The following is a 23,163-nucleotide window of genomic DNA, read 5'->3' as shown; positions in this document are numbered from 1 at the left end:
AAATATGGTTAAAAGCTCTGGATAAAGCCTGTAAGTGGACAATAAGTTTGGGATTGTTTTGTGAAAATATGAATTTAATCTTCTCTAATGTCTCTCATGGTATCACACTAGCACAGTATTGGCATCAATGGTTGACTGACTATCAGAAGAACGACTGGCTCATTGGGTGTAACTCGAGCTTTAACAAACAATCCTTAATTGGTGGATATGATGTCCAATTATGCCCTGTGGTGCTATGAATAAATAGCGGCTTTCCCTCAGGGTGTTGATGGTCATTGTCTCATTATATTTGCATCGTGGCTCGTGGAGTGTCAGCTCCATGTAGGAATTTTGACTGAGATGAGCTAACATTTGGTTGACCTACATATTGTATAAGACACACTGAGAGCCTCCCCACAAGGCGAGAGACAGATTGTTTTGTCAAATTGTAGTGCTGCCCAGATTTTACAAGCAGCTGTCATTCTTATATGAAATAACTTGTCTATAATTTGTAATCTTACTGCAACTGAAGGTTACAGGCTCAAGGTTGCAATAACTGTGCTGTTTATAACTGCTTGATGATCAGCGATGTTGAAATCGAACCACTGGACTGGTTGTTAAATAGCTGATGACGTTTCACCATTCATGCAAATAGCTCCTTCAGCTTTAACACCAGGTGGGGGAAACCCTTGGCATACATCCCCCTCGAAGACGCCGTGCCTCCTGTTGAAGGATTACGTGGCTGAGGACACCCACTCAGGCAGCTCATCAGGAGGCACGGCAGCTCCACAGGGATCGATGCCCATGTTTCCTCCATCTGATGTCTAAGAGCTGAAGAAGCTTTTCAAATGAACAGTGAAACATTTTCAATCATCTGATAACATGTCCAGTGGACTGATTCAGACTTTGCTGGACATGTTGGGGTCCAGATGACTGACCAGATCTCAACGGTGCATGGGACTGCAGTAGAAAGGCATTTCACTACCAATGAGCCGTGCGGTGAACGCTGCTGCGATCATCTGTGTGTGTGTGTGTGTGTCTTTATGTGTTGCTACATACTGTATACAGTGTGTTGTCTTTTGTTATATCAGTATTAGAGAGAAATTCTGCAGTGATACCTGAAGCCGTTCCCTGTGTGCGATAACACTTTATGAATCCTTGTGTGAGTGGTGGTGCATGGGTGTCCTGCTGGAAATGTTTGCTGTTTTGAAACAGTTTCAGCTGTGAACTCCTCCACCTGCTGTGCATTATGTCGATATCACAGCATGGACCGATGGAAACTTTAATCACTCGGATTTTCAGAAAAGTCTGCACATGGCAGGGCAGTGTTTCTGCTGATAGGCAGAATCGTGTCACTCTTTATGTTTGCTCAACACCCTTCCATTATACATATCCTCATGTACAATCATGACAGGCCTACAAAATACAACAAGAAATGGTTAGTTTAATTAGCCTTCTGCAGCTAAAATCTTGATTGAATATTTTTCTTCTGATTAAATCCCTTTACAGGGATGCAGGGACAAATCAATGCCGTCTGTATGGCTTGTTATTATTTTAACATGAAATGAGGTTTTACTTGAAAGCACAGAGGGTATCTTTTGTGAGTCACGGCAATGTTTTAGTAAACTGCGGCTAAAGCATGAATCGAAATCTACAGAGAGAAACAGCCTTGTACAAAGGGACTAGTGACCTTCTTATAGCTGAAAATCCTTGGCAATGTTCAGATTTAATCCGTTACACCTCAGCCTTTGGGGCCACAGAGAGAGGGAGGGAGAGATGTAGAGGTGATATACTGTATGTGCGTAGTCAAAGGGGGGAGAGAGCTTCAAATACATGTAATTTATCCTGAAGGACATTTTTTTCATTGTGCTGGAGTCAAACACGTTTTCATTTATACAACTACTCTTACAGATTTGCATCTAAAAGCTACTAATGGTTGCTTTGAAGATACGGTGATCATTCGAGACAGAGCGAATTGTTCTTGTTGTAAGAAATGCGGGCCCTCGGCCTCTGGGGAACTGTCTAATGCTACCTGCCGCTACAGCTGCGCTGTAAAATTCATGGTTTAGCAGAGGAATATCTTGCTATGGCAGTTCTGGGCTCCTGGCCACTGCAAAAGTATTTTCACCTTCCATCATACTGATGCAAAGAAACACATCTGTCCTGCATTGTAGCATGTAATTAATGGCCGACTGCAGGCATGTTTTCCTATTTGGAGACACAAGATTGATCCTTGTGTCTGTGTGGGCAGCACTTGTGACTTAAAGTTGGACTGGTTATCACCTTTGTAATATGCCCTTCAGTCAGTTTCCCTGCTTGAAATACAGCAGAAAAGAGAGAAAAACATTTTGGCATGTGTTGCCATGTAATTTAGTTTTTGCCAACATTAGTTACATCATGCTAGCTGACAACAACGTTAGACTGTAAGCAACTGACGTATGGCTGGGAAAGGAGGGATTTGACTGGTGCATGATGAAGATAAGGTGATGTTTTGACTATTAAATGTGCTGATACGTAATTTTGTTCCAATAGTTGGCCTTAAATAGAAGTTGACACTGCAGCTTAATAAAATTTAAATGAGGTATTACAGGTTAATTTTATCATTGGAAGGTCAGGGGCGGACAGTGGCGTGGAATAATAATTTTCCAACATTCAGTTGTGGTGAACTCATCTCTTTATCTGTCGTTTTTTTCCCCCCTTTTCTTTGGTCTCCAGTTCTCTTTGGTCAGTTTGTGATGTTCCAGACGTCTCTAAACGATGTGGTGGAGATCTACGACGGACCCACTCAACAAAACACACTGCTGTCTTCTCTCTCCGGGTCTCACTCTGGTGAGGATGGATGCTTTGCTTGATATAAGGATAGATGAATAGACAGACACATAACCCCAGCTCTAACCTCGTCTCACTGTTTCTGATTTTATCTCTGTCTCTTTCCCCCATCTCTCCAGGTGAATCTCTCCCTCTGAGTTCTGGAAACCAGATTACAATAAAGTTCACCACAGTTGGACCAGAAACTGCAAAGGGATTTCACTTTGTCTACCAAGGTCAGGGATGCACACATAGCCCAAGTTATTATTTTTTTAAATTATCATTGTTATTATTAGTGGTGATATATGTTTTTTTCTTAAATAGATATTGTCAGTTCCATTAGAAATGTTTATTTGAATTTTGTAGGTTTTAGGATTTGCAAAACTGGATTGTGTACATCATTTTGAAAGCAGATTTTACCACAGTAGCCATGTGTTGGTTTTTTGTGTGTGTGTGTGTGTGTAGAGGTATTTACCACCTTATAACACTTTACTCTCCCCGGAGATCCTTTGCATTTGGCAGAAGTGTCTGTTAATGTTTCTGTTAAGTTATATTTTTTTAAATGTATTTCATCTTTATTTCATCTAAATTGACACACGTATGCTTTTCAAGAGTCCAATAACAGTACATGTGGAATCACTAGTTACACTTTTTAATGGTTTTGGGCTTCTTCTTTTTTTTTTTTCAGCTGTACCTCGAACCAGCTCCACTCAGTGCAGCTCAGTCCCCGAGCCACGCTTCGGGAAACGTCTCGGTAATGACTTCGCAGTTGGCTCGCTGGTGCAGTTTGAGTGCAACCCTGGTTACATACTTCATGGCTCCACTGCCATTCGCTGTGAGAGTGTACCGGACAACCTGGCACAGTGGAACGACACCCTGCCAACATGTATAGGTAAATATAAGTCTGAAAATTACACACATAACAGAAGTTGTCCCTGTTCTAAATGCAGTGTCAGCATCAGTCAGTATGCAACACTCGTTAATACAGTTAACTGAAAATCTGCATTCACTCTCAGTCTACCCGGGGCTCTTCGGTCTCCCTCTCTGCAGTGGGGGAAGGCTGGTAACTTGCAGACAAAGTGTTGTTTTAACCTCAGCTTTCTCCTCTCTTCTGCTCTGTCTGCTCACTCCTCCCTCTCTCCCAGTTCCCTGCGGGGGTGTATTGACCTCTCGCCGTGGGACCATCCTGTCGCCTGGCTACCCAGAGCCGTACGACAACAATCAGAACTGTGTGTGGAAGGTCTCCGTTCCAGAGGGGGCTGGAATACAGGTACTACCTGTCACATGCTGCAGTCTGGTTGACCTATGTATCATTGGCTTAAAAGCTGAGCAGGCAGGATCTTCGGAAAGATAAGATATTATTAGAAGGATGAATGGATGGATGGTTTCTGAGAGAGGGGCCATCCAGAGATAACTTGATAGGATCTAATCATGAAAGATAAGACCTGATTACGTGTAAGCTAAACTGCTCTCACGGACAAATACAAAGGCAAAGATGCCTCTTACACAAAGTGGAGTCTGTGAAAAGTGTTTGACTCCACACATTTAGTTTTTCCTCCAACATTATAGTATGTCAAATGATGATGCTTGTTTAACTGATTTGGATTTAGAATTTAAAAAATTGTGTTGACTATTGTACCAGTAGATGCAATCAGATAACAATGTAGGTGGGTTTTTTTTTTATAAAAAAAAACTGTGAATAAAGAGCTAAGTAGAACAATTTATTTTCTTTCTCACCTTTCTCTTCACCTCTCTTCTCTCCAGATTCAAATAGTGAGTTTTGCCACTGAGCATAACTGGGACTCTTTGGATTTTTACGACGGTGCCGACAACCACGCACCAAGACTGGGCAGCTACTCTGGTAATTTGTTTTTTCAATATTTGTTTTATAGTGTTACTCAAAAACGTTACACATATCATGGCCATTTTTGCCAGCAAACTGTTTTGTTATTTTTAGTTACAAATTTGATAACTCCTATAGAATTAAACATGACAGTTGTGATTGGAATAGTTAATTCGGTTGAGTAACTGAACAATATTCAATATTTTTTATTTAAGAAGTGTCTGTCACAGCTACAGCTTAGTGATGGTTGTGGTTAAATTTGTAAGTAGAATTAAAAACATTTTTAAGGCAAGGCCAATGATAGGAAATGTTTTTTTCATGTCATGGTGTTGTGAGGCAAACAAGATGCTGGCCATGTGGCCCCCTGCTGAGACTGCAATTAGAGCTAAACTGGTTGCATTTTGAGTGTCCCAGCGGGAGCTGAGTTACACATGCACTGACACCTGCTTGTTTATCTGTGATTCCTTGAAAGACATATGAGACGTTTGTGTGGCTTAATTGATCCTTTTACAGCCTAATTCTCTATTAAGGATTTCCCAAGCAACCTATGAGATGATCTGACAAACGCATTAATTCCATGGCAACTATCAAAATTTATTGGGCAACGTTATTAGCACTGCCCTAAGGATTAAGATTACCTCTAGGAAATGTCACTATGTTTAATAATTGCAACTGAATATGAACAATAAAACAAACATATAAGAGGCATAACCCCTAACTGCAATTGCTACATTGATTTATCATTATAAATTAAGAGCAATAAAACTGCAGATTTTACCGCTCTGTTTTTTAAGGTGTAACTGTTTTCCTGTTTTATAGTCTAATTTCCATCTATAGTAGCGGTATTTCTATAGATGGGTCACTCCCATCCGAAAGTGAAATTATTGTTCATAAAAACATATTGCTGATGATGTCAATTTAAATATTGTTTTATTTTTTTTTTATACAAACTTTTACATTTTTGCCTGTTTTTCACCCAAACATGCAAAAAAAAAAAAAACAACGAACACTGTATTTGTCTTCTATGCCTGCAGGGAAAAAAGGATTTAAGTACCAAAAAGAGTGGTGCCCATAAATGTGCCATTAGTGTAGCTGGTCTGAATGGCCACACCGACTACAGGGGAAGTGTCTCATCTCCAGTGCTGCAGCAGCTCATGTTCAGCCAAAAAATGTGTTGAGTCTGGGTGTGAAAGTTTCCTTCGGATTCACTCAATCATATAATTCAGTCCGCTGTCCGAAAGGGGAGGCGTCACTGCTTTTAGGAAAGCAAAGTAATCTGGGTGTCTCCGTGTTGCGTTAAATAATCCCTGAGAAGGCTTGACATCTTCATGACAAACTGGCTAAGAGATTATATTGTGAGCAATGAAATGACATGATACTTTTTCCATTTTTCATCTAATGATATCATTAATGAGTAAATGCATGCAGAGCCATCATAAAGCTTTTTTTATAGGGTTAATAAGTCTTAAATAATATTATCATACATACCCAAACAACTGTTATGGTTAAATCCATGCAGCTAATTATTCATCATCATTTATCAACTGTTATTAAAGAAAAAAAAAAAAACATTTTTTATTTTCTGTCACAATAATGAATGCGATTTACTCTGGAATGTGAAAAGGACCAGTAGGGGGGCTGCAGACTCTTCAAAAACCTGCTAATTAATTCCCCTCACAACAGGCAACCAATAACATTTGTCGACCTAATTCACCGTTCTTTTAGTGGAATGTCTCCAGAACTTTGATAAGTTTCACCAACACACCCGCAAATGAATAAAATAAAAACAGAAACACCCTGTAAATCAAAATACAACCTTTTCTCGCAGCCAAGTGTCCTCTGGAAAATAAACAAACTCCACAAGTTGCTAATATCACGAGATGTTGTTCACACTGAGGCAAGTCAAGACAAAGACATTTCCACTGATAAGGAGATTAGAATAAGCTCTTTTACATTAAAGTACACCATCTAATATGTTATTGTGAAGGGCCCTGACAGTCACACCGCTGCACGGTGGCACCTTTGCGCCGTACCGTTTCTTCACTTTGTACTTTCCCCTGCCACGCTAAGTAGGTCAAGCCAACATTTGAAAAATGCTTTCAAATGAAACAGATGTCTCAAATAAAAGTAATTCCCTTCTCCTTCCTTCGAGAACACTTCACTGACAAGAAAAGTGAAAATGTGGGTTTTTTGGGGGGAGTGGGGTGGGGTGTTTCCTTTTGCTGTCAGATAACCAAGATCATTTGCTTTTAAGGCTCGGTTAAAGAAATTTAAAAAATGTGATCATGGTCTTGTGTTCCTCTCTTTCTCTTGCTGCTTTCAGGCACCACTATCCCTCTTCTCCTGAATAGTACATCTAACAACCTCTATCTCAGCTTCAGCTCGGATATTAGTGTCTCAGCTGCTGGATTTCACCTGGAATATACAGGTACATGTTTATCTTTGACAAGGCTTTATCGGCTGTCAATGCAATATATACAAAGCAATGACTGTAACTGTGACAATGTTTATTTCACATTTCTTTTTAGCTATTGGTCTGGAGTCATGTCCAGAGCCGCAGACTCCAAACTATGGAATTAGACAAGGAGACAGATTCATGGTGGGGGACGTTGTACAGTTCTCATGTGAACAAGGATACTCTCTTCAGGTAAAGCCTCTCCCTCTATGTCCACCTGTATAGATCCAGACTATCTACTGAGGGAAATGGATGAAGGCCATTTCAGATACAGAACACACAGAATGAACACGTGCACAAGTTGTTTAATGCAAATCGACCGTCAGATATGTATGCTCAATCATTAAAGTCTGCTCAGCTTCTCTGATGTGCTGCCATTCATTCATTTTATCCCCGGCCCGCACAAACCAAGAACTATTTAAACTGAATCAAAGGGAAACCCCACTCTCGGGTGGTTATCACGGCTCGTACTAAACATGCAACTCTGGTGTGGTTTGCACAACTTCTGAATAATGTATGTCTCTGGTGTGGTCTGCCCAATTTCTGTGCAGCATACTGTAGCGCTCTAATGGAGGTTTGCCTGCCTTGTGCTTAATATACACACCCTCAGAATTAATATAGATGTCTTGTTGTTGCAGTGCATGATTTCTGCGGAGCAAATAAAAAAGCACTTTCAAACCAAAGTAGTTCAATCTCATCTGTGGTGATTTTCTAAAGCTTTTTATGGTGATAGATTGCGTCTGGTTTTACATTTTTAGGGCAATGCCCACATCACCTGTATGCCCGGACCTGTCAGAAGATGGAACTACCCTGTACCGCTGTGTCTCGGTAGGTGTTCTCCTGCACAACATTCATGCACACACACACACACACACACACACACACACACACACACACACACACACACACACACACACACACACACACACACACACACACACACACACACACACACACACACGCATGCATGCATTCAAGCCTGGAGATCCTGAGAAACATGCAAAACTTCAGTGGTGCAGAAATGATGCAAGCATTCTCCGTTTGTCTCCTCTGACCCTCTGGAAAATAAGCTGTTTGATCAGTTTACCCTTCTGTGATGAGCTGAGTATTTAGTATTCTGTGCAGAATATGATTAGGCCTTTAAACTGATGCAAAGCTAAGTCAGACTCTGCCATAAACATGAGGAGTGTACTAAAGCATCGGCATGCACCGAGGCGAATCAGAGAAAACAAGCTCTGGACACATTCCTTCGCACAATGCTGATTAATTTAAGAGGGTTATTTATTAAAGACGTTTTATATTATACAATACAAGACGTCAGGTTAAAGATACTGAAAATGTCCAGTCAGTAGTGGTGTCTTTTAGAAGGAGACGCATGTCTGTTGCCCTCAGTGAGGTCAGCCAATAGCTTTTGATGTGTTGCTCTCAACACTAAACCATGGTTTCATCATTTCCCCTCTTTTCTGTGTTACGTGTCTGTGTGTGTCTGTGTGTGGGTGCTTACATGTTTCTGTGTATACAGCCCAGTGTGGTGGGTCTATGACAGATGTAAGTGGAGTCATTCTAAGTCCAGGTTACCCCGGCAACTACCCCAGTGGATTAGACTGCACATGGACGGTCAATTTACCCGTCGGCTTCGGTAAGAAACACTGTCAACTTTCAACTTGAGTAAAAAACATCTGCGAATCTTATCCCGTTTGCCTTAGTATCTGCTTTCTCTGTTTGTGTGTCTCCATTGATGTTATCTATTTGTTGATTTAGTCATTTGATCAATCAGTTAGTGTTGTTTTTTCCCACATCGTTGACGACATAAAGCTTGTGCAAGGTTTCATTGCCAGTCTCACTCTCACTTGTTATCATGACGTGAACCGTGTTGTTCTTTCTCAGGGATCCATCTGCAGTTTTTTAACTTCTCTACTGAAGCGATCCACGATTACTTAGAGATCCGCAGTGGAACACTGGAGACGGGCTCGGTCATCGACCGCTTCAGTGGTCCAGTCATCCCCAAACCTCTGTTCAGCACCACCCACCAAACCAGCTTCTTTTTCCACAGCGACTATTCACAAAACAAACCAGGGTTCCACATCACGTATCAAGGTAACTGTTGTTTCTACAAGTTCCTCTCCAACATCTTGTTTACATCGATCATTTCCTCAGTGAAGTAAACAAGAGCAGACATCTCTGACTGTGCTGCTTGTTTAGCCAAAAACACCAACTGTTTCCAATGTGGAAACAACTGTCTGACTGTGACTTCATTTCTCTGGAGCAATTAACTGTAAAATTATCTCCAGTGATGAAAATGTTTCTTGACTTTAGAAGCAGCTTGCCATAAAGATTATAGGATGTGCACAGGTCCTAAATTTGGTATTCATTTCAGTGATGAGATTACTTTTATATTTATTTGATCTGGTACTGAAACGTATTTGAGCAGTCTTGTAGATAGCCTAAATTTGGTGTGTCTAATTCTGTGAATGTGAAAATTACTGCAGCTGATGAATAATACCTTTTATCTCTTGACAGTAGGACTGCCAGAGTGTTTTAAAACAGGACAAATGTGAATACCAGAAGTTTTATTATTTACACTTTCATTATTGCTACTGATGTTTTGTCAGTAACATGTTCAGTCAAACGAATTCCTGAATAATGTAATGTTGGCCGTGAATAATTTAGTGTGACATTTTATATTTCTGTGTTCCTTTCAGCTGCAGATTGCCATTAATCGGTTTCTTAAACAAGAATTAACTTTCTTCAGACAAACAGCTTTTAAGAGGGAGGATAAAGATCATTTAACATACTCAAGAGTACTTTAATGTACTGGACCAGCAGTTTCACCTGGTTGTAGGGATTCTAAATTTATTTTGTAGCATTGACCAGTAGAGACCACAGAAATTAAATAATGGAAGTTTGAACATGGTCTGGCGTTAGTAACTTTACGTTGATTATCATTGTTGTGTTTTTGACTTGTTATTGACAGCTTGATTTGATTGATTGTCTTGTCTATTTGTTGTTATTTTCACATTCTGATGTATACCTACTGGGGCTATCTGACAGATTTAATTTATTGACTGATTATTGGTCGACTGACTTGATCTTGAGTTTTCAGTTTGGACAGTTGCAGAAAAGACACCTGTATCACACTGCAGCTCTCGGTCATATTTTACAACTCACAGCAGTGCAATTTTACGAACCACTTCTATGTTGTTGCTGTTTTTTCTGGATGAATTCATGTTGTCATCTCTCCAGCCTACCAGCTCCAGAGTTGTCCAGACCCTCGGCCGTTTCGAAACGGCATCGTGATTGGCACAGATTTCAGCGTTGGGATGACGGTGTCGTTTGAATGTCTGCCTGGATATTCCCTGATTGGAGAAGCTTCACTCACATGTTTACATGGAATCAGCAGGAACTGGAACCACCCACTGCCACGATGTGAAGGTAATGTATGATTATCTCTGTTCCTTTTAACTGTCTCAGTGTTGAATAGATGCCATAGTATTTCCATTTGATCTAAGAGGTTTCATACATTTCCAAAAAAGGAAAGCCCAGTGTGGTATTGTGAAGTCACTTCATTCCCGTTAGTTCTACTAATATTGAAGAGTTCACTTTCTCTGACGAACAAAATGTATGTTTTAAATATGGAATTTAAAATATACATGTTCTGGGTTCTGAAATGTTATACTTTCATGGCATTGACCGAGTTTGTTCGGTAATATCAAGCATCTAAAAATGCACACACACGCAGCCGTTGATAGAGTTAGCCTCTACTTGGGCAGCCTGCGTAAATCACTTTCTTTTCAGCTTATGCAGCTTAAGTCGTACATCAGAGAACCTTGTTTCACTCTTTTAAAAAAAAAAATTGGCCACACACCTGTCTGAGTTACTTACCTTACAATAACTGGAGGCTTCTCTGTGTGCTGCCGTCAAGTGAGCGTCTATTGTTGCATCAAGCAATAGCTTCCATGTGAGGTGTTTAGGGAACATCGGTAAATTGGAAGTCTAGAGATAACTTGCATGTGAGGCATTTAGGGGAGATATGTTAATTGAAGCTACAGAAAACAACCTGGGTTACACTCTCCCACTCTAAATTGCATGAAAACTGAAGATCTGTACCATAATGTGTAATGTATTTTTATTTTTCTCAAAACTTTATCTCATAATATTGGTTTTGAAAAAAATAACAGCAAAATAGGTACCGAAATACACCAAAAAAAAATTTAACTTTTGAACTTTCGAGAATGTATATATTGAACTCAATTGGAGAAATAGATTAAATGAATATGAAGTAATTAGAAAATAGTAGGTATGTTTTTCTTATACATTTACAGTTAATTGCAGAGGTGGAATTATATAATTGTATAACATTATTAAAATGTTATGACCTGCAACTGCATTAATTTGATTGGTGTTCTTGTTTCCATTTTAAATAGACTTTAAAGCATTAACACTTATTCAAGGATCTTAATCAATAAAACCGTTCCATGTTCAGTCTTATAACTATTAGTATTGGTAAAATATTACAGATGAGCAACCCACCAGAGGAATACCTGAGCTGCAGAACTGAAATAAAAATGTAATGACAATTTATTAAAGGTATTAAGGTGTTATCTAGTGGTCATTACACGGCTAATAGAGACATTTTCTCTCTCCATCATTCAATTACTAAAGTTTCAGATTGGTAATACTAATTTACTGGTAATTTATTAAGGGTAATTCTGTTAACATTCTATCTCACAGCTCTCTGTGGTGGTAACATCACTTCATTAAATGGAACCATTTACTCTCCTGGTCACCCTGAGGAATACCCGAACTTCCAGGACTGCGTGTGGAGTGTTAGAGTTCCTCCTGGACATGGGATTTATATCAACTTTACTGTCCTGAGCACAGAGCCCATATATGACTACATTACTGTCTGGTAAGTTGTGTTTAGTGATTCAATAAGCTTGTTTTTTTTATATATATTTGCTCTACTTACCTGAAATATTTTATTGTCATGATGTGCTATTTTGCTAATATTGGCCTTCTGCTTCATCAAGATCTATTTTCCTAAAAATGATTTTTTTTTTTTTTTTTTTTTACTGAATAGCCATTTAGTTCTGAGAACTTTTGCTACACACACATACGTGCTTTCTCTTTCATACCGGATGTCATGCTCGTTAACATCTTCTCAGGACTCACCAGTAATTGCCTAAATTCCTGAAAGGGTTACTATGACTACAGACAGCTCTCCTTGAATATAAAGTTACTCTTGTCTCCTTCTTGTCATGGTTTAGCCATTTCTTTTTAGCCATAAGCCTTCCCTCCATGCCTCTGCTCCCCTCACTATCACTAACGCTCAGTCGGTCTTATACAGTATGTTACATACAATACGTCTTTCTCCTCCTAACCTGCCCGGCCTTGACTTCTCCCATAATTTTTCTTCTTGAGGACAGAAGCCATTTGCAACAGCCGACATTTTGTCAATGCAGGTGTTTAAGTGGTCCTTAGATACCGCGTTACTTAGTTATCTGCAGGTACAAGGTGGCAGCATAACCATAAATAGACTGCACAGACTATTTCTATGGTTGCCATGTTGCTGCCCCTTTCATTATAGCCACCTCGCTAAATCCTGTTTCCTATAAATAGACAACAGGGTGCAACGTCACCTGGCACATAGATGTGCAGAGGCAGGGCGAAGCAGAGAGAACACAACAACAGCAGGCTGAGACATGGTTTGCTGCTGATACATCCTCTTTCAAATCCTGTATTTATAGATCAACATGAAGGGACCAAATGTCTGACTTATTCTTTTGGTCAGACTTATGCTTGACTTATTCTTTTATGAGCCTGTCAGCCTTCCAGACGTAGAGGTTTGGTTGCCACCACATAGCTTATTTATTTAGAAGGTCTGGCTGCAACACTACTGAACCTATTTAACAAGTAGGTGAATGGCCCACAAGTGTCTAATAGAAACCACATAAAAATCCAGTGAAGTCTATCTTCACTGTGGGAAAACTTTACTTAAGATGGTTCTAATTTAGATGTGAATAAAAAAAAACCTCCTAATGTCTCAGGACCCCTTTACTGCTTACTACAACCAACTGGATATAACAAACTGAATGTTTTGTTATGGCTGGCTACAACTTCTGTCAGATAAGCAATGTTCTGTAAAACATTTTCAACAGTTTTTTTACTTTTCATATTGTAGGTGAAGCAGTTTTACAATCACTGAACTAACAGCTATAAACAGAAAATGTCTTCATCTACGGCTGCAACTAGCAATTATTTTATTCATCCATAATCTATATATAATCTTTTTTTCGAGCAATGAATTAGTTTTGACCTCAAAATGCTCAACACAACATCTACATTACTCACTAAGTTACTAGTCTTTAAGATCAATTAATTAATTGATATGGCTGTAAAATGTAAAAATAAATACAGTATTCGTAAAAAAATAAATAATAATGACAATAAAAAATAAAGAAAATTAAAAGAAATATTTCTCAGACCCCAATATAATGTCTTCAGCCAGTTTGTTTTGGCAGGACAATAATATAAAATAAATAATATGAATAAAGAATAAAAAATACTACAATGCAAGAATAGATTTGGAAATGGTCAAATCCTCAATTTCATCAGCTATAACCAGACAATATTTGGCATTTTTGCTTAATAACTGATTTAAATGTTAAATATGTTAATAAAATGGCCAATTCATATATTAATGGCCTCCTTTATCAAAATGCTCCAGATAGTATGTATCGCAATAGTCCAGCAAATTTGATGCTTATTATTGTGTAGTTTTTTTTGGTATTTGATATTTGATATTACTGGATATTGCTTCTTTTTTAGCGGTTTGTTACTGTAAATATAATCAACAACTTGTTTTTCTCAGCAACTATCATGTGATTTGTTTAGTTTATAGGTACCTTTACTGTCCACCACCACCACCAGCAACAACAGACACGAACCATGTGTTACCCACCCGCAGCTGATTCTGTGAATTGCATGAATTGGTCTCACAGCATGTTTCTGACCCCGATGTCTCATGGAAAAGTGGACAAACTGCTGAACACACACAAAGCAAAACACAACAAAAAAAAACAGACTAAAACCTCACAATCTCAGTTATAATGCCGGCTCCCTGCAGAGAGCACAGTGTCAGTGGTAAAGGTGTGATTTTCACAGCGGTCTCCTCGGCCCAGAGCCTGCCAACCTGACAGTCACTTAGTCTGCTAATTGGTCTCATACTGGGAGCCCTACTCCAGGATTTCAACACGAGTATTATCATGTTACAAATGTTACCATGACCATTGTGCAACCTCACACTTAAAACCATAAATATTGTCAAAATGTACTAACAAATGTTAGTGAGTGACAGCAACAGCAGTAAACAGCAGTGGAGAGCAATGAGTTTAACTTGTCTGGTGACTCTGACTTCCTTACATAAGCTGACAGGTATAATTATCCTCATCCAAAAACACTTAACAGCAGGAAATAATTATTTCATTTTCATGATGATGATTTTTAATCACATATAATGAGGCTACTATTGGTTGGTTCCAGTCTGACAGCTGGTGGTGCTGTCATTAAAGGTGAAATGTGCTCACGACATTGCACTGAAAGGCTGACCGGCCAGGTGACAGAGAACTTCCTGTCTGCCCTCTGCGGTAAATGTGTAACTTTTTACAAATGCCTTGTCCGTATTAATGGCAACAGTAAAGCCAAGTCTACACCAGCACTCACATTTGTTATTCTTATGATCTGACAAGAGTTCAATCATTATTTATGAACTCGAGCGTTCCAAAGCCAAAATAAAAGAGCCAGAGATTTGAACCGTGTTGTTATCGAGAGCTGCTCTTTTGTGAAGTGAATTGGAGTCTAAATGAGCTTTGTGACATTGTAGTTTGGATTGTTTTGAGAAGGAAGATGGGCCCATATTCATACGCAATCACTTTAGTTGCCGGCACTTTGTGACACAGTGTCCATCTACATTCGCAGTCAATGGAGCAGCTCCGGTTTTATCTCATAAATATCATTCTATCTTTGTTTTTAGCCTCGGGAAACCATTGCCTGATCACAAATAGCCATCTAAATGTCAGAGATGACTGCAATAACTTATTCAAATTATGTTTTAGCTGGACATTTCTCCCCTATTGTTCTATAAAGAAAGATCAAGCCCATTAGTTTATGGCTCTTTAGTCTGTGACTACCTCCTTTGTAACACAAGTTTTCTGCACGCTCTTTGTGTGTTTGTCTCTTTGTTTCTATAGGGATGGTCCAGATCAATCATCCCCTCAGATCGGCCAATTTAGTGGCAACACAGCTTTGGAGTCCGTCTACTCCACCTCCAACATCATCCTCATCAAATTCCACTCAGACTTCTCTGGAGCCGGCTTCTTTGTCTTAAGTTATCACGGTAAGAAAGTGACCACATTATCAACACAATCACAGCTAAGAGTAATATAAATCCCTGGAGAAGTGGAATATGTTAATTAATTAATAACATAAATGTTTTCTCTGTAGTTGTCTTTGTTGTCCTGCGGTGTAGTGGTAAAACTATCCATCTAATATTAGTTATAGCTGCAGTTGTAGTTTTTAGTTATTGAGTGGACCTCTCTTTAACTTCGTCATCATTAAGTTCTACTCAGACCTGCTTCCTTTGACTCACTCTGACTCATGAAAGTTGATCTTCCTGCAGTTCATTTCACTCTGTTCTCCATCCTGTTCCAGTAATTAAATGCAGAGCTATTGGTAGGTTTCGTGTCATGAACTGAGTTCATATTAACAGCGTTGTCGTGACATCCTCTTCAGATTTTGGTCAACATTTCCAAGTTTTACTTGCTCAGATTTTTTCATTTTAGGGTAAAGTGTTTTAAAATGCCGCCATTCGTGCTGCCATGTTTATCCAGTTATTTTAAATGATCACGGTTGTGCTTATAAGTGAGTCATAAAATTCTTAAGGTGTAACATGTGATTCACTCTTGAGCAGAATTGAAATCCTTGTTCAGGTCTCGCTTGCGTATAAAATGAGTGGACCAGTCAATTACGTGTCCAAATATGTTAAAAACAAACGCTGAAGTAATTATTTAGATCAGTATTCAGTGTAATCTGACTATAACAATCATAATATTAAGAAGAAGAGCTATAAAATATCCAGGTCTAACGGAACACATCACCAAGGCCACATATGATGTTGTCACTACTGTTAGAAGGAAAAGTAACATTGCACAAGTTGTTTAGACAAAGCTTAGACAATGAACGCTGTGTTCACCACCACTTATAACCGCTTGTTTTGAGGGTTTTTTCAGCTGCTCCTTTCTTGAACTTTTCAACGACTGAAAAGTCCATTGATCTCGTTATCTTTTACGTCAAGTTACGTTATAGTTTCCTTTGGTGTTAAAATTTGATACCAGAACAAACAAAAGTCCTTCAATAAGTTGTTAGCCTTGCAAGGCAGGTGGACTAATGAGATCACAAGTCCACAGGGGATCATGTGAGAATCTGTCTTGTCAGGTTATACGTTTGTGTCTGAACCAGCGGTGGTTCGGACCAATCAGCGTCCTGTGAGAAGCTACTGGCAGTCCCGAGAATGATTTGAGATACAGCAATAATCTTAATGGTTGAAGTCATCCCATGATAGACGATGATAGACAGATGGTTTATCCAATCACCTGCCAGGTTATTTTTTTAAAGTGCCTGCCCTTTTCAAAGCAGTTTCCAATAACGACTCCTCAGATGGTTGTGTGTAACAAACCACCTGGTGCTTCAGCTTATTATCTTGTAACCACACAAGAAAAACAAAAACAACGTTTTTTGAATTACTTTTTAAATTGTTTTGTTTTAATTGGTGTTTTAGTCATGCAATTAATATAGTGTGTAAAAAAAAAAAAAACCTGCAGTTTACTCATAATGAATAGTGTTGTAATGTTTAAACTATTCCCTGAGTGAAAGTTTGTGAATTACTTCCTGCACAATAGTATGGTATGTTTTTTTACACACACACACACACACACACACACACACACACACACACACACACACACACACACACACACACGCACACACACACACACACACACACACACACACACTGAGTCCCCTTCCCTTCACAGAGTAGTGGAGATTGTATTTCGCCCTGAGCTGCTCTTTTTCTATGTCAAAACTGTCTCTGCCATTTAGGTTTCCATTTCATTTCAATCTTTCTGCTGTGGTCCTTCACTGCACTCAGATTTCCTTTTATTCTCAGTTGCTGTTTAAGGTGAAAACACCCCACTTATCTACAGTGTCTAAAACCTTTGTACTACATTAAGTAACTTACATTATTTAAAAAAAAAATTTAAAAACTCAATGTGTAGCAACAAGGTAATGTGTGACCTTTACTGTCCATAATTTCATTGTCTGTAGTTTTTTTTAGATTTAGTTACATTTACATAGTAAGGTCTATTGATTATACTTAATGTATACGTGTTCATTAGTATGTAAACAATCCAGTGGTTTAGTCAGTATGTCTTACATGATGCTTTTACTTGAACTTCGAGATGATGGGCTTTTCTAATGCTGAAAGAGTTATGTTACAAGAACCTCATGTGCTCTTGACAGCCATCATAATGCATTGTCATCAAGCTGAAGATGGGACTGTTTTCCTAAATTAAACCTTATAATTCTGCAATGTAGGATTCAGACAGTAAAGAAACGTCACTTATATTCCTCATGTCAGAATTGGTTAGCTCCTGAAAAACTGCCTTCATGGATGAAGTTTTAATTTGACAGAATGGGTTCTAATGAGTCAAACTTTCTTTACTCCTTTCACCCTTCACAACACATGTTGTCATTTGTCCTCTCTCTCACACACACACACACACACACACACACACACACACACACACACACACACACACACACACACACACACACACACACACACACACACACACACACACACACACACACACACACACACACACACACACACACACACACTCACCCTCACCCTCTTCCTCGTGAAGCTGATATTTGCTTCTCCTCAAAAGTTTCTCTTCAGTGGTCTTTAGTGAAAATATGTCAGGTTGTTTTGGAGCAGGCTTCCCCTCTGCAGACAGACGACACGTTGTTAATGAATTTTTGTTGGCAGGTTTTAACTGTCAGCTGTCACACTCACACAGGAAGAGGCACCATCTGATGGATTCAAGCTTATTTTCCATTTCTGCTTTATTAGACAATAAACAGCCGACAGTGACAGGGAAGATGGATAAGATGGGAATGGGGGTGACGTGTGGCGGTGGTTAGTAGCTTTATTTTTCATGTGTTTTATAAAACAATATTATCAGAAAACAAGAACGACAAAGAGAGTGATAGGAGCAGGACACCTGTTGTAAACTTAAACAATAATTACTTGAAGAATGGGAATCCTGGACTGCACTGAATTTTTCTTTACTTGTCACGGTAAAAAAAAAAAAAAAAAAAAACGGTGTTTTCTACCTTGCTTCTTTAGTGTCCAGTTTGCATCTGAGACAGCTGCTGAAGTGGATTTTTGTTGTTGTTGTTGTTGAGATGCCAAATAGACTCCAAAGGAAGCATCAATCCACAGTTTGGGGATATTTATCTATGTCATTGTCCTTCTGTTTATTCATCTCTGGGTTGAGGCTCTGAGCGGCAGCGCTCTCATACGGAGATGAGGGCCGTTCCGCGGTGGATAATGTTGTCATGGACGTGAGACTGAGAAAGCCGATGTGACATGAATATGGAAGTGGCTATAAAAATGGTCTTAGAAGCAGTGAGATCAATGACTGCTCACTGCGATCCTCTCTTCACGCACAGGGCCACAGACATCGACGCACGCACAAACATACACGCGCACACATTTGGACGTGAACCCACATACTGGCACGCACGCAGACCACCGGGCTTTGATATGCATGAGAGCGGCACATACTATTGGCAGGTCGTATTTTCATAGTCAATTTCATCCTGACTTATAGCCCTCAGCCCTCTCTGCCTCTCTGCCTCTCTGCCTCTCCCCCCCCCAATCCTCCCCCTCTCGCCATCGGTGTCTGTTTGTATTCTCTCTCTCCCTCTCTCTGTTAGTGAGTGATCTACAGTCATGCAGTAATATTGATTACAGCCCTCAGCTCAGTAGATGTGAAGTTGCTTTTTATGATTCAAGGCAGCGCTGTATCCGTGTGGCCGGTCTGTTTTTGATTCCAGGCTTTGTTGACCCGACCATCTGAACTTAAAAAAATGAAGTTAAACCGATTCAACAAAGATTAAATAATACAAACAAAAGCAGGCTGTGTAACTGTTTGGTGCTTTTAAAAGATTTAACACTGGGGCAAGTCATTGCAGTTTCAGCATCAGACTGACAAATGTTACATTTTTCTTCACATCGTGATCAAACCCAGGTTTATCGACCACAATTTTTCTCTCACATTTTTCTATAACGTCCCTCTCTTTGTCCTCTGTCCTCTTCCTCTGCTGTGTCTCTTCTCCTAGCCTACCAATTAAGGGTTTGCCAGCCTCCTCCAGAAGTGCCTAATGCTGACATACTGATGGAGGACGGTGAGCTGGAGATAGGTGAGCTGTCTGTCTGCCCGAGATGCCTTCGAGATGTGTCAGTTTGATGGAGGATGCAAACTGGAAAGTTGTACCTTTACAGTTTCCAACGAGATACCAGGAATCCTCAGGATTGCAAGAAGCATTGTTTTTTTTAATGATACATGTTTGTGTTATGTAATTTATTTTATGATAAAAATGTATGAAGTGGTGGGAGATGTCTTCAGATCCTTTCCTTGAATAAAAGTAGCAAAATTACTCAATATATATTGTGTTAATGCAAGTAAATGTCCTGCATGGAAATAAAGTCTGTATTACATTCTATTCTCATAATTTAACAAAACCGAAATAAATATTTTTAAAAAATAGCAGTAAAAGTGATACAATTACCACCGATAGTGGTATTATTACTGATGTAATAATGTATATGTTTTTAATTCACTGTCAAACAAACGTAGTGAAGTGAAATGTAAAATATCTCTCTAAAATGTATTAGAGTGAAAATGCTCAAGTACAGGTACCTCATATTTGTGCTGAAGTACAGACCAGCAGTAAATGTAATAGAGGAGAGATCAACAAGGTTTTATTTTCACCAGCTTGTCTTTGTTTTCTGAACAATTACCTCATACATACTAATTTTCTGCCTCCAGGTGACATCATCAGGTACAGATGTCAGCCTGGATTTTCATTGGTCGGCAGTGAGATTCTAACCTGTCGCTTGGGAGAAAGACTGCAGATGGATGCATCGCCTCCAACATGCCAAGGTGTGTGTGTGTGTGTGTGTGTGTGTGTGTGTGTGTGTGTGTGTGTGTGTGTGTGTGTGTGTGTGTGTGTGTGTGTGTGTGTGTGTGTGTGTGTGTGTGTGTGTGTGTGTGTGTGTGTGTGTGTGTGTGTGTGTGTGTGTGTGTGTGTGTCAAAGAAAAAGCTATTTCAGTCTTCCGGATTCACATTTCCACCCCTCGATCTGACAGCTGTGAAAATAAAAATGTAAACTCATGTAGCCTTTACTCTCGCTAACTTTCTCACCCTCAGTCCAATGCCCTGCACACGATGTGCGATACGACTCATCAGGTGTCATCCTGAGCCCCGGCTGGCCAGAAAGCTACCCCAACCTCCAAATGTGTTCGTGGAGCGTTACAGTAGAGAAAGGCTACAATGTCACCATCACCTTTGAAAGCTTCCACACTGAGAGAGAGTTTGATGTGCTGGAGATTTTTGATGGTAAAAAACAATTATACAAACATATTACTACACTTTTTGTAAGAATTCAGCTGTATGAAGTAAAGTATTTGTCACACTTCCTGGGAAAAAAAAAATACAAATTACCAAATTAGACAAAATTTCCACTGTCTCATTCATTCTCTTGTCTTGATCTCTCTCAGGTCCGACAGCCAACAGTCCTACTCTGGCCACGCTGAGTGGTGACCTGCCGACTCCCTTCAACCTCACGACCTCTGGTCATCAGTTCCTCATCCGCTGGTCCTCAGACCATGGCACGAACAAGAAAGGCTTCAAAATTCGCTATGTTGGTGAGTACCAAAGTATGTATCCCAACTTTATTTTACTACTACTTTATACTACAATGCATGAAAATAAGGGAGACAGAGACAGACAGAAGGACTGGAAATGCTCTTGGATGAGCTGTTCAACCTCAAAGCTACCGCAAAACATAGAATATAATTTGTGCAACAAATCTTTAAAGATGTGAAAGTTAATGTCAACGTAAAAGTTATTGGAAAAGTAACTTCATGTTTCCTATGCTACTTTTCTGCCAAACTTCTGTCTGTCTCTTAAAGCAGTTTACTAAATTGCATTGAGTTAGTTCTTAAAGTTTTATTTCTCCAAAGAAAGCTTGATGAGCACAGATGCTGTTTTACAGCAAGCTTTGCACTTAGACAGTCGTGCACCTGGGCCTGCTGAGTGTAACTTTAGACTGTCGGGTAATGAGGCTTGAGGGCCTCATTCAAGGACGTTTTCGACACTTACAGGGGAGGAGACAACTTCACTGTACCTGTTTAGTTTGCTTTTTCACTCCACACCTTCGAGTTGGGAGGCTGCTCCTTTAACCTTTAAAACACCACTGCTGTGTATGATGAATTATATGCTGAAGAATAACAGCATAGCCTCCCAAGACGCCCCCACTCAGTAACCTTCTTCAGTTGCTGTGATTAATGTGAGCATCTGCAAGAAATGTTAAACATGTGTTTGAAGCCTACAAACACCAGAGTTCAACTTTAGGAATATTTTTAAACCAGTAAAATCAGGCCAGTGCATGACAGCATACTTCTTCTGTTGACAGAAATAATGTGCTGAGATTTTAATTATAAAGAGAAAATGTAACTCTTATGTTAAAATAACATTTTCTCATTTTAATTTTGCCATTATGACAAGCTAAGTTGTTTGTTTGTTTTTTGTTCATGAGAAAAAGCCCTAGTGTGATTAGAATCAACAGTTTAATTCCCTCCATCTTAAAATGACTAAAGGGGAAAAACCCTAGATTGGATCTGATGAGTTAACTGGCTTCTTTGCATACACCAATTAAACTTTTAGTACTTTTAGGAATAAACTGCGTCAGAGAGCCTTAAGTAGAAATCACTGTACAACACTGTCCAAAACCTCACTGTAACCCAAGAAAAACAAAACTATAATTCCCCCATGAACTCTTTAGTGGCATTAGATTATTTTGGTTCAAAAGCACACCACGCAGATTCTGGGCCAGTACAACACTGAAGGGACATATAAATAATCTTGTGACTAATAAATAAGACCAGTCAAGAACTTAATTTGGGGTTCTTGCCCAGTTTGGAGTTACAGAACAGGCACCTTGCCGAAGTCAACATTTTACCAGACCTAAGGCTTAGTAATCTTAATATCCTCTGACTGAGGAATATATTACAACAAGTCCTGGAAACCTATCATATGTCAACATATGATACGGATACAAACAGTGACTAAAGCATGCAATTAATCTACAAACAACAAACAAACGTAGGCAGGTTGTTGACAGCTGCAGCAGGATTCCCTCCAATATTGTCTGGAGTAAAGAGTTATTGTTTTTGTTGTAAGGATATCTCATAGAATTCCATATAGCAACTCATGAGTTTGTGGGCAGTGTCTATTAATGTCTAACATCTACCATTGATTGTTCAATGAAAAAGCTCTTCCATTTAGAATTAATCACACTTGACAGCTGGATTCTAATCGGCTGAAAAACACTTTGTCATTTAAGATGTCCTGTTAAGGTATAATCACTGTTATGAACGTGGTCATTCATTTTTCTACCCATAACTGTTTATCTAGTTGTTTTGAGATATACTCGGTGAAGACATCCGACTCCCTCTCATGCCTCAAAAAGCTCAGCACATTTTCTACAACACAGTTTTGTACAATCTGAGCCAAAAATGCTGTCAGTAAAAATGAGATTTAATGCACAAACATGTCACCATGTGCCATTAGTTCATTTTTGCAGGGCATCCTGGTGTGTCATGAATACGTTGTGACTCGTTCTGATAAAAGTTTCAGGAAATGATTGGAGTTTCTGCAATTTAAT

The 23,163-nt window shown here is 39.3% G+C and overlaps 1 protein-coding gene across 4 annotated transcripts in view; it reads left to right on the top strand.

The window, feature by feature from the left end:
- LOC138620668 (CUB and sushi domain-containing protein 3-like) overlaps positions 1–23,163 on the top strand; it is a 336,291-nt gene that overhangs the window by 279,782 nt on the left and 33,346 nt on the right. For 3 of the 4 annotated variants that reach the window (XM_069698113.1, XM_069698112.1, XM_069698108.1), the window contains 17 exons: positions 2,695–2,808; positions 2,928–3,023; positions 3,476–3,679; positions 3,933–4,057; positions 4,552–4,648; positions 6,954–7,058; positions 7,159–7,277; positions 7,844–7,913; positions 8,608–8,724; positions 8,973–9,182; positions 10,329–10,517; positions 11,817–11,994; positions 15,335–15,480; positions 19,554–19,634; positions 20,264–20,377; positions 20,646–20,834; positions 20,996–21,154. In XM_069698113.1, coding sequence (XP_069554214.1) covers positions 2,695–2,808; positions 2,928–3,023; positions 3,476–3,679; positions 3,933–4,057; positions 4,552–4,648; positions 6,954–7,058; positions 7,159–7,277; positions 7,844–7,913; positions 8,608–8,724; positions 8,973–9,182; positions 10,329–10,517; positions 11,817–11,994; positions 15,335–15,480; positions 19,554–19,634; positions 20,264–20,377; positions 20,646–20,834; positions 20,996–21,154 — 2,313 coding nt within the window. The remainder of the gene's footprint in view (positions 1–2,694; positions 2,809–2,927; positions 3,024–3,475; positions 3,680–3,932; positions 4,058–4,551; positions 4,649–6,953; positions 7,059–7,158; positions 7,278–7,843; positions 7,914–8,607; positions 8,725–8,972; positions 9,183–10,328; positions 10,518–11,816; positions 11,995–15,334; positions 15,481–19,553; positions 19,635–20,263; positions 20,378–20,645; positions 20,835–20,995; positions 21,155–23,163) is intronic. The other variant, XM_069698111.1, reaches the window with a different exon arrangement.

This window comes from Brachyistius frenatus, unplaced genomic scaffold, assembly GCF_029030835.1.
Source record: "Brachyistius frenatus isolate BFR_SWC_R1_liver_20210118 unplaced genomic scaffold, ASM2903083v1 Contig_2, whole genome shotgun sequence".
Taxonomy (NCBI): Eukaryota; Metazoa; Chordata; class Actinopteri; family Embiotocidae; genus Brachyistius; species Brachyistius frenatus.
Note: the sequence above shows the minus strand (reverse complement) of the source record. Positions and strands in the feature narration are given on the sequence as shown.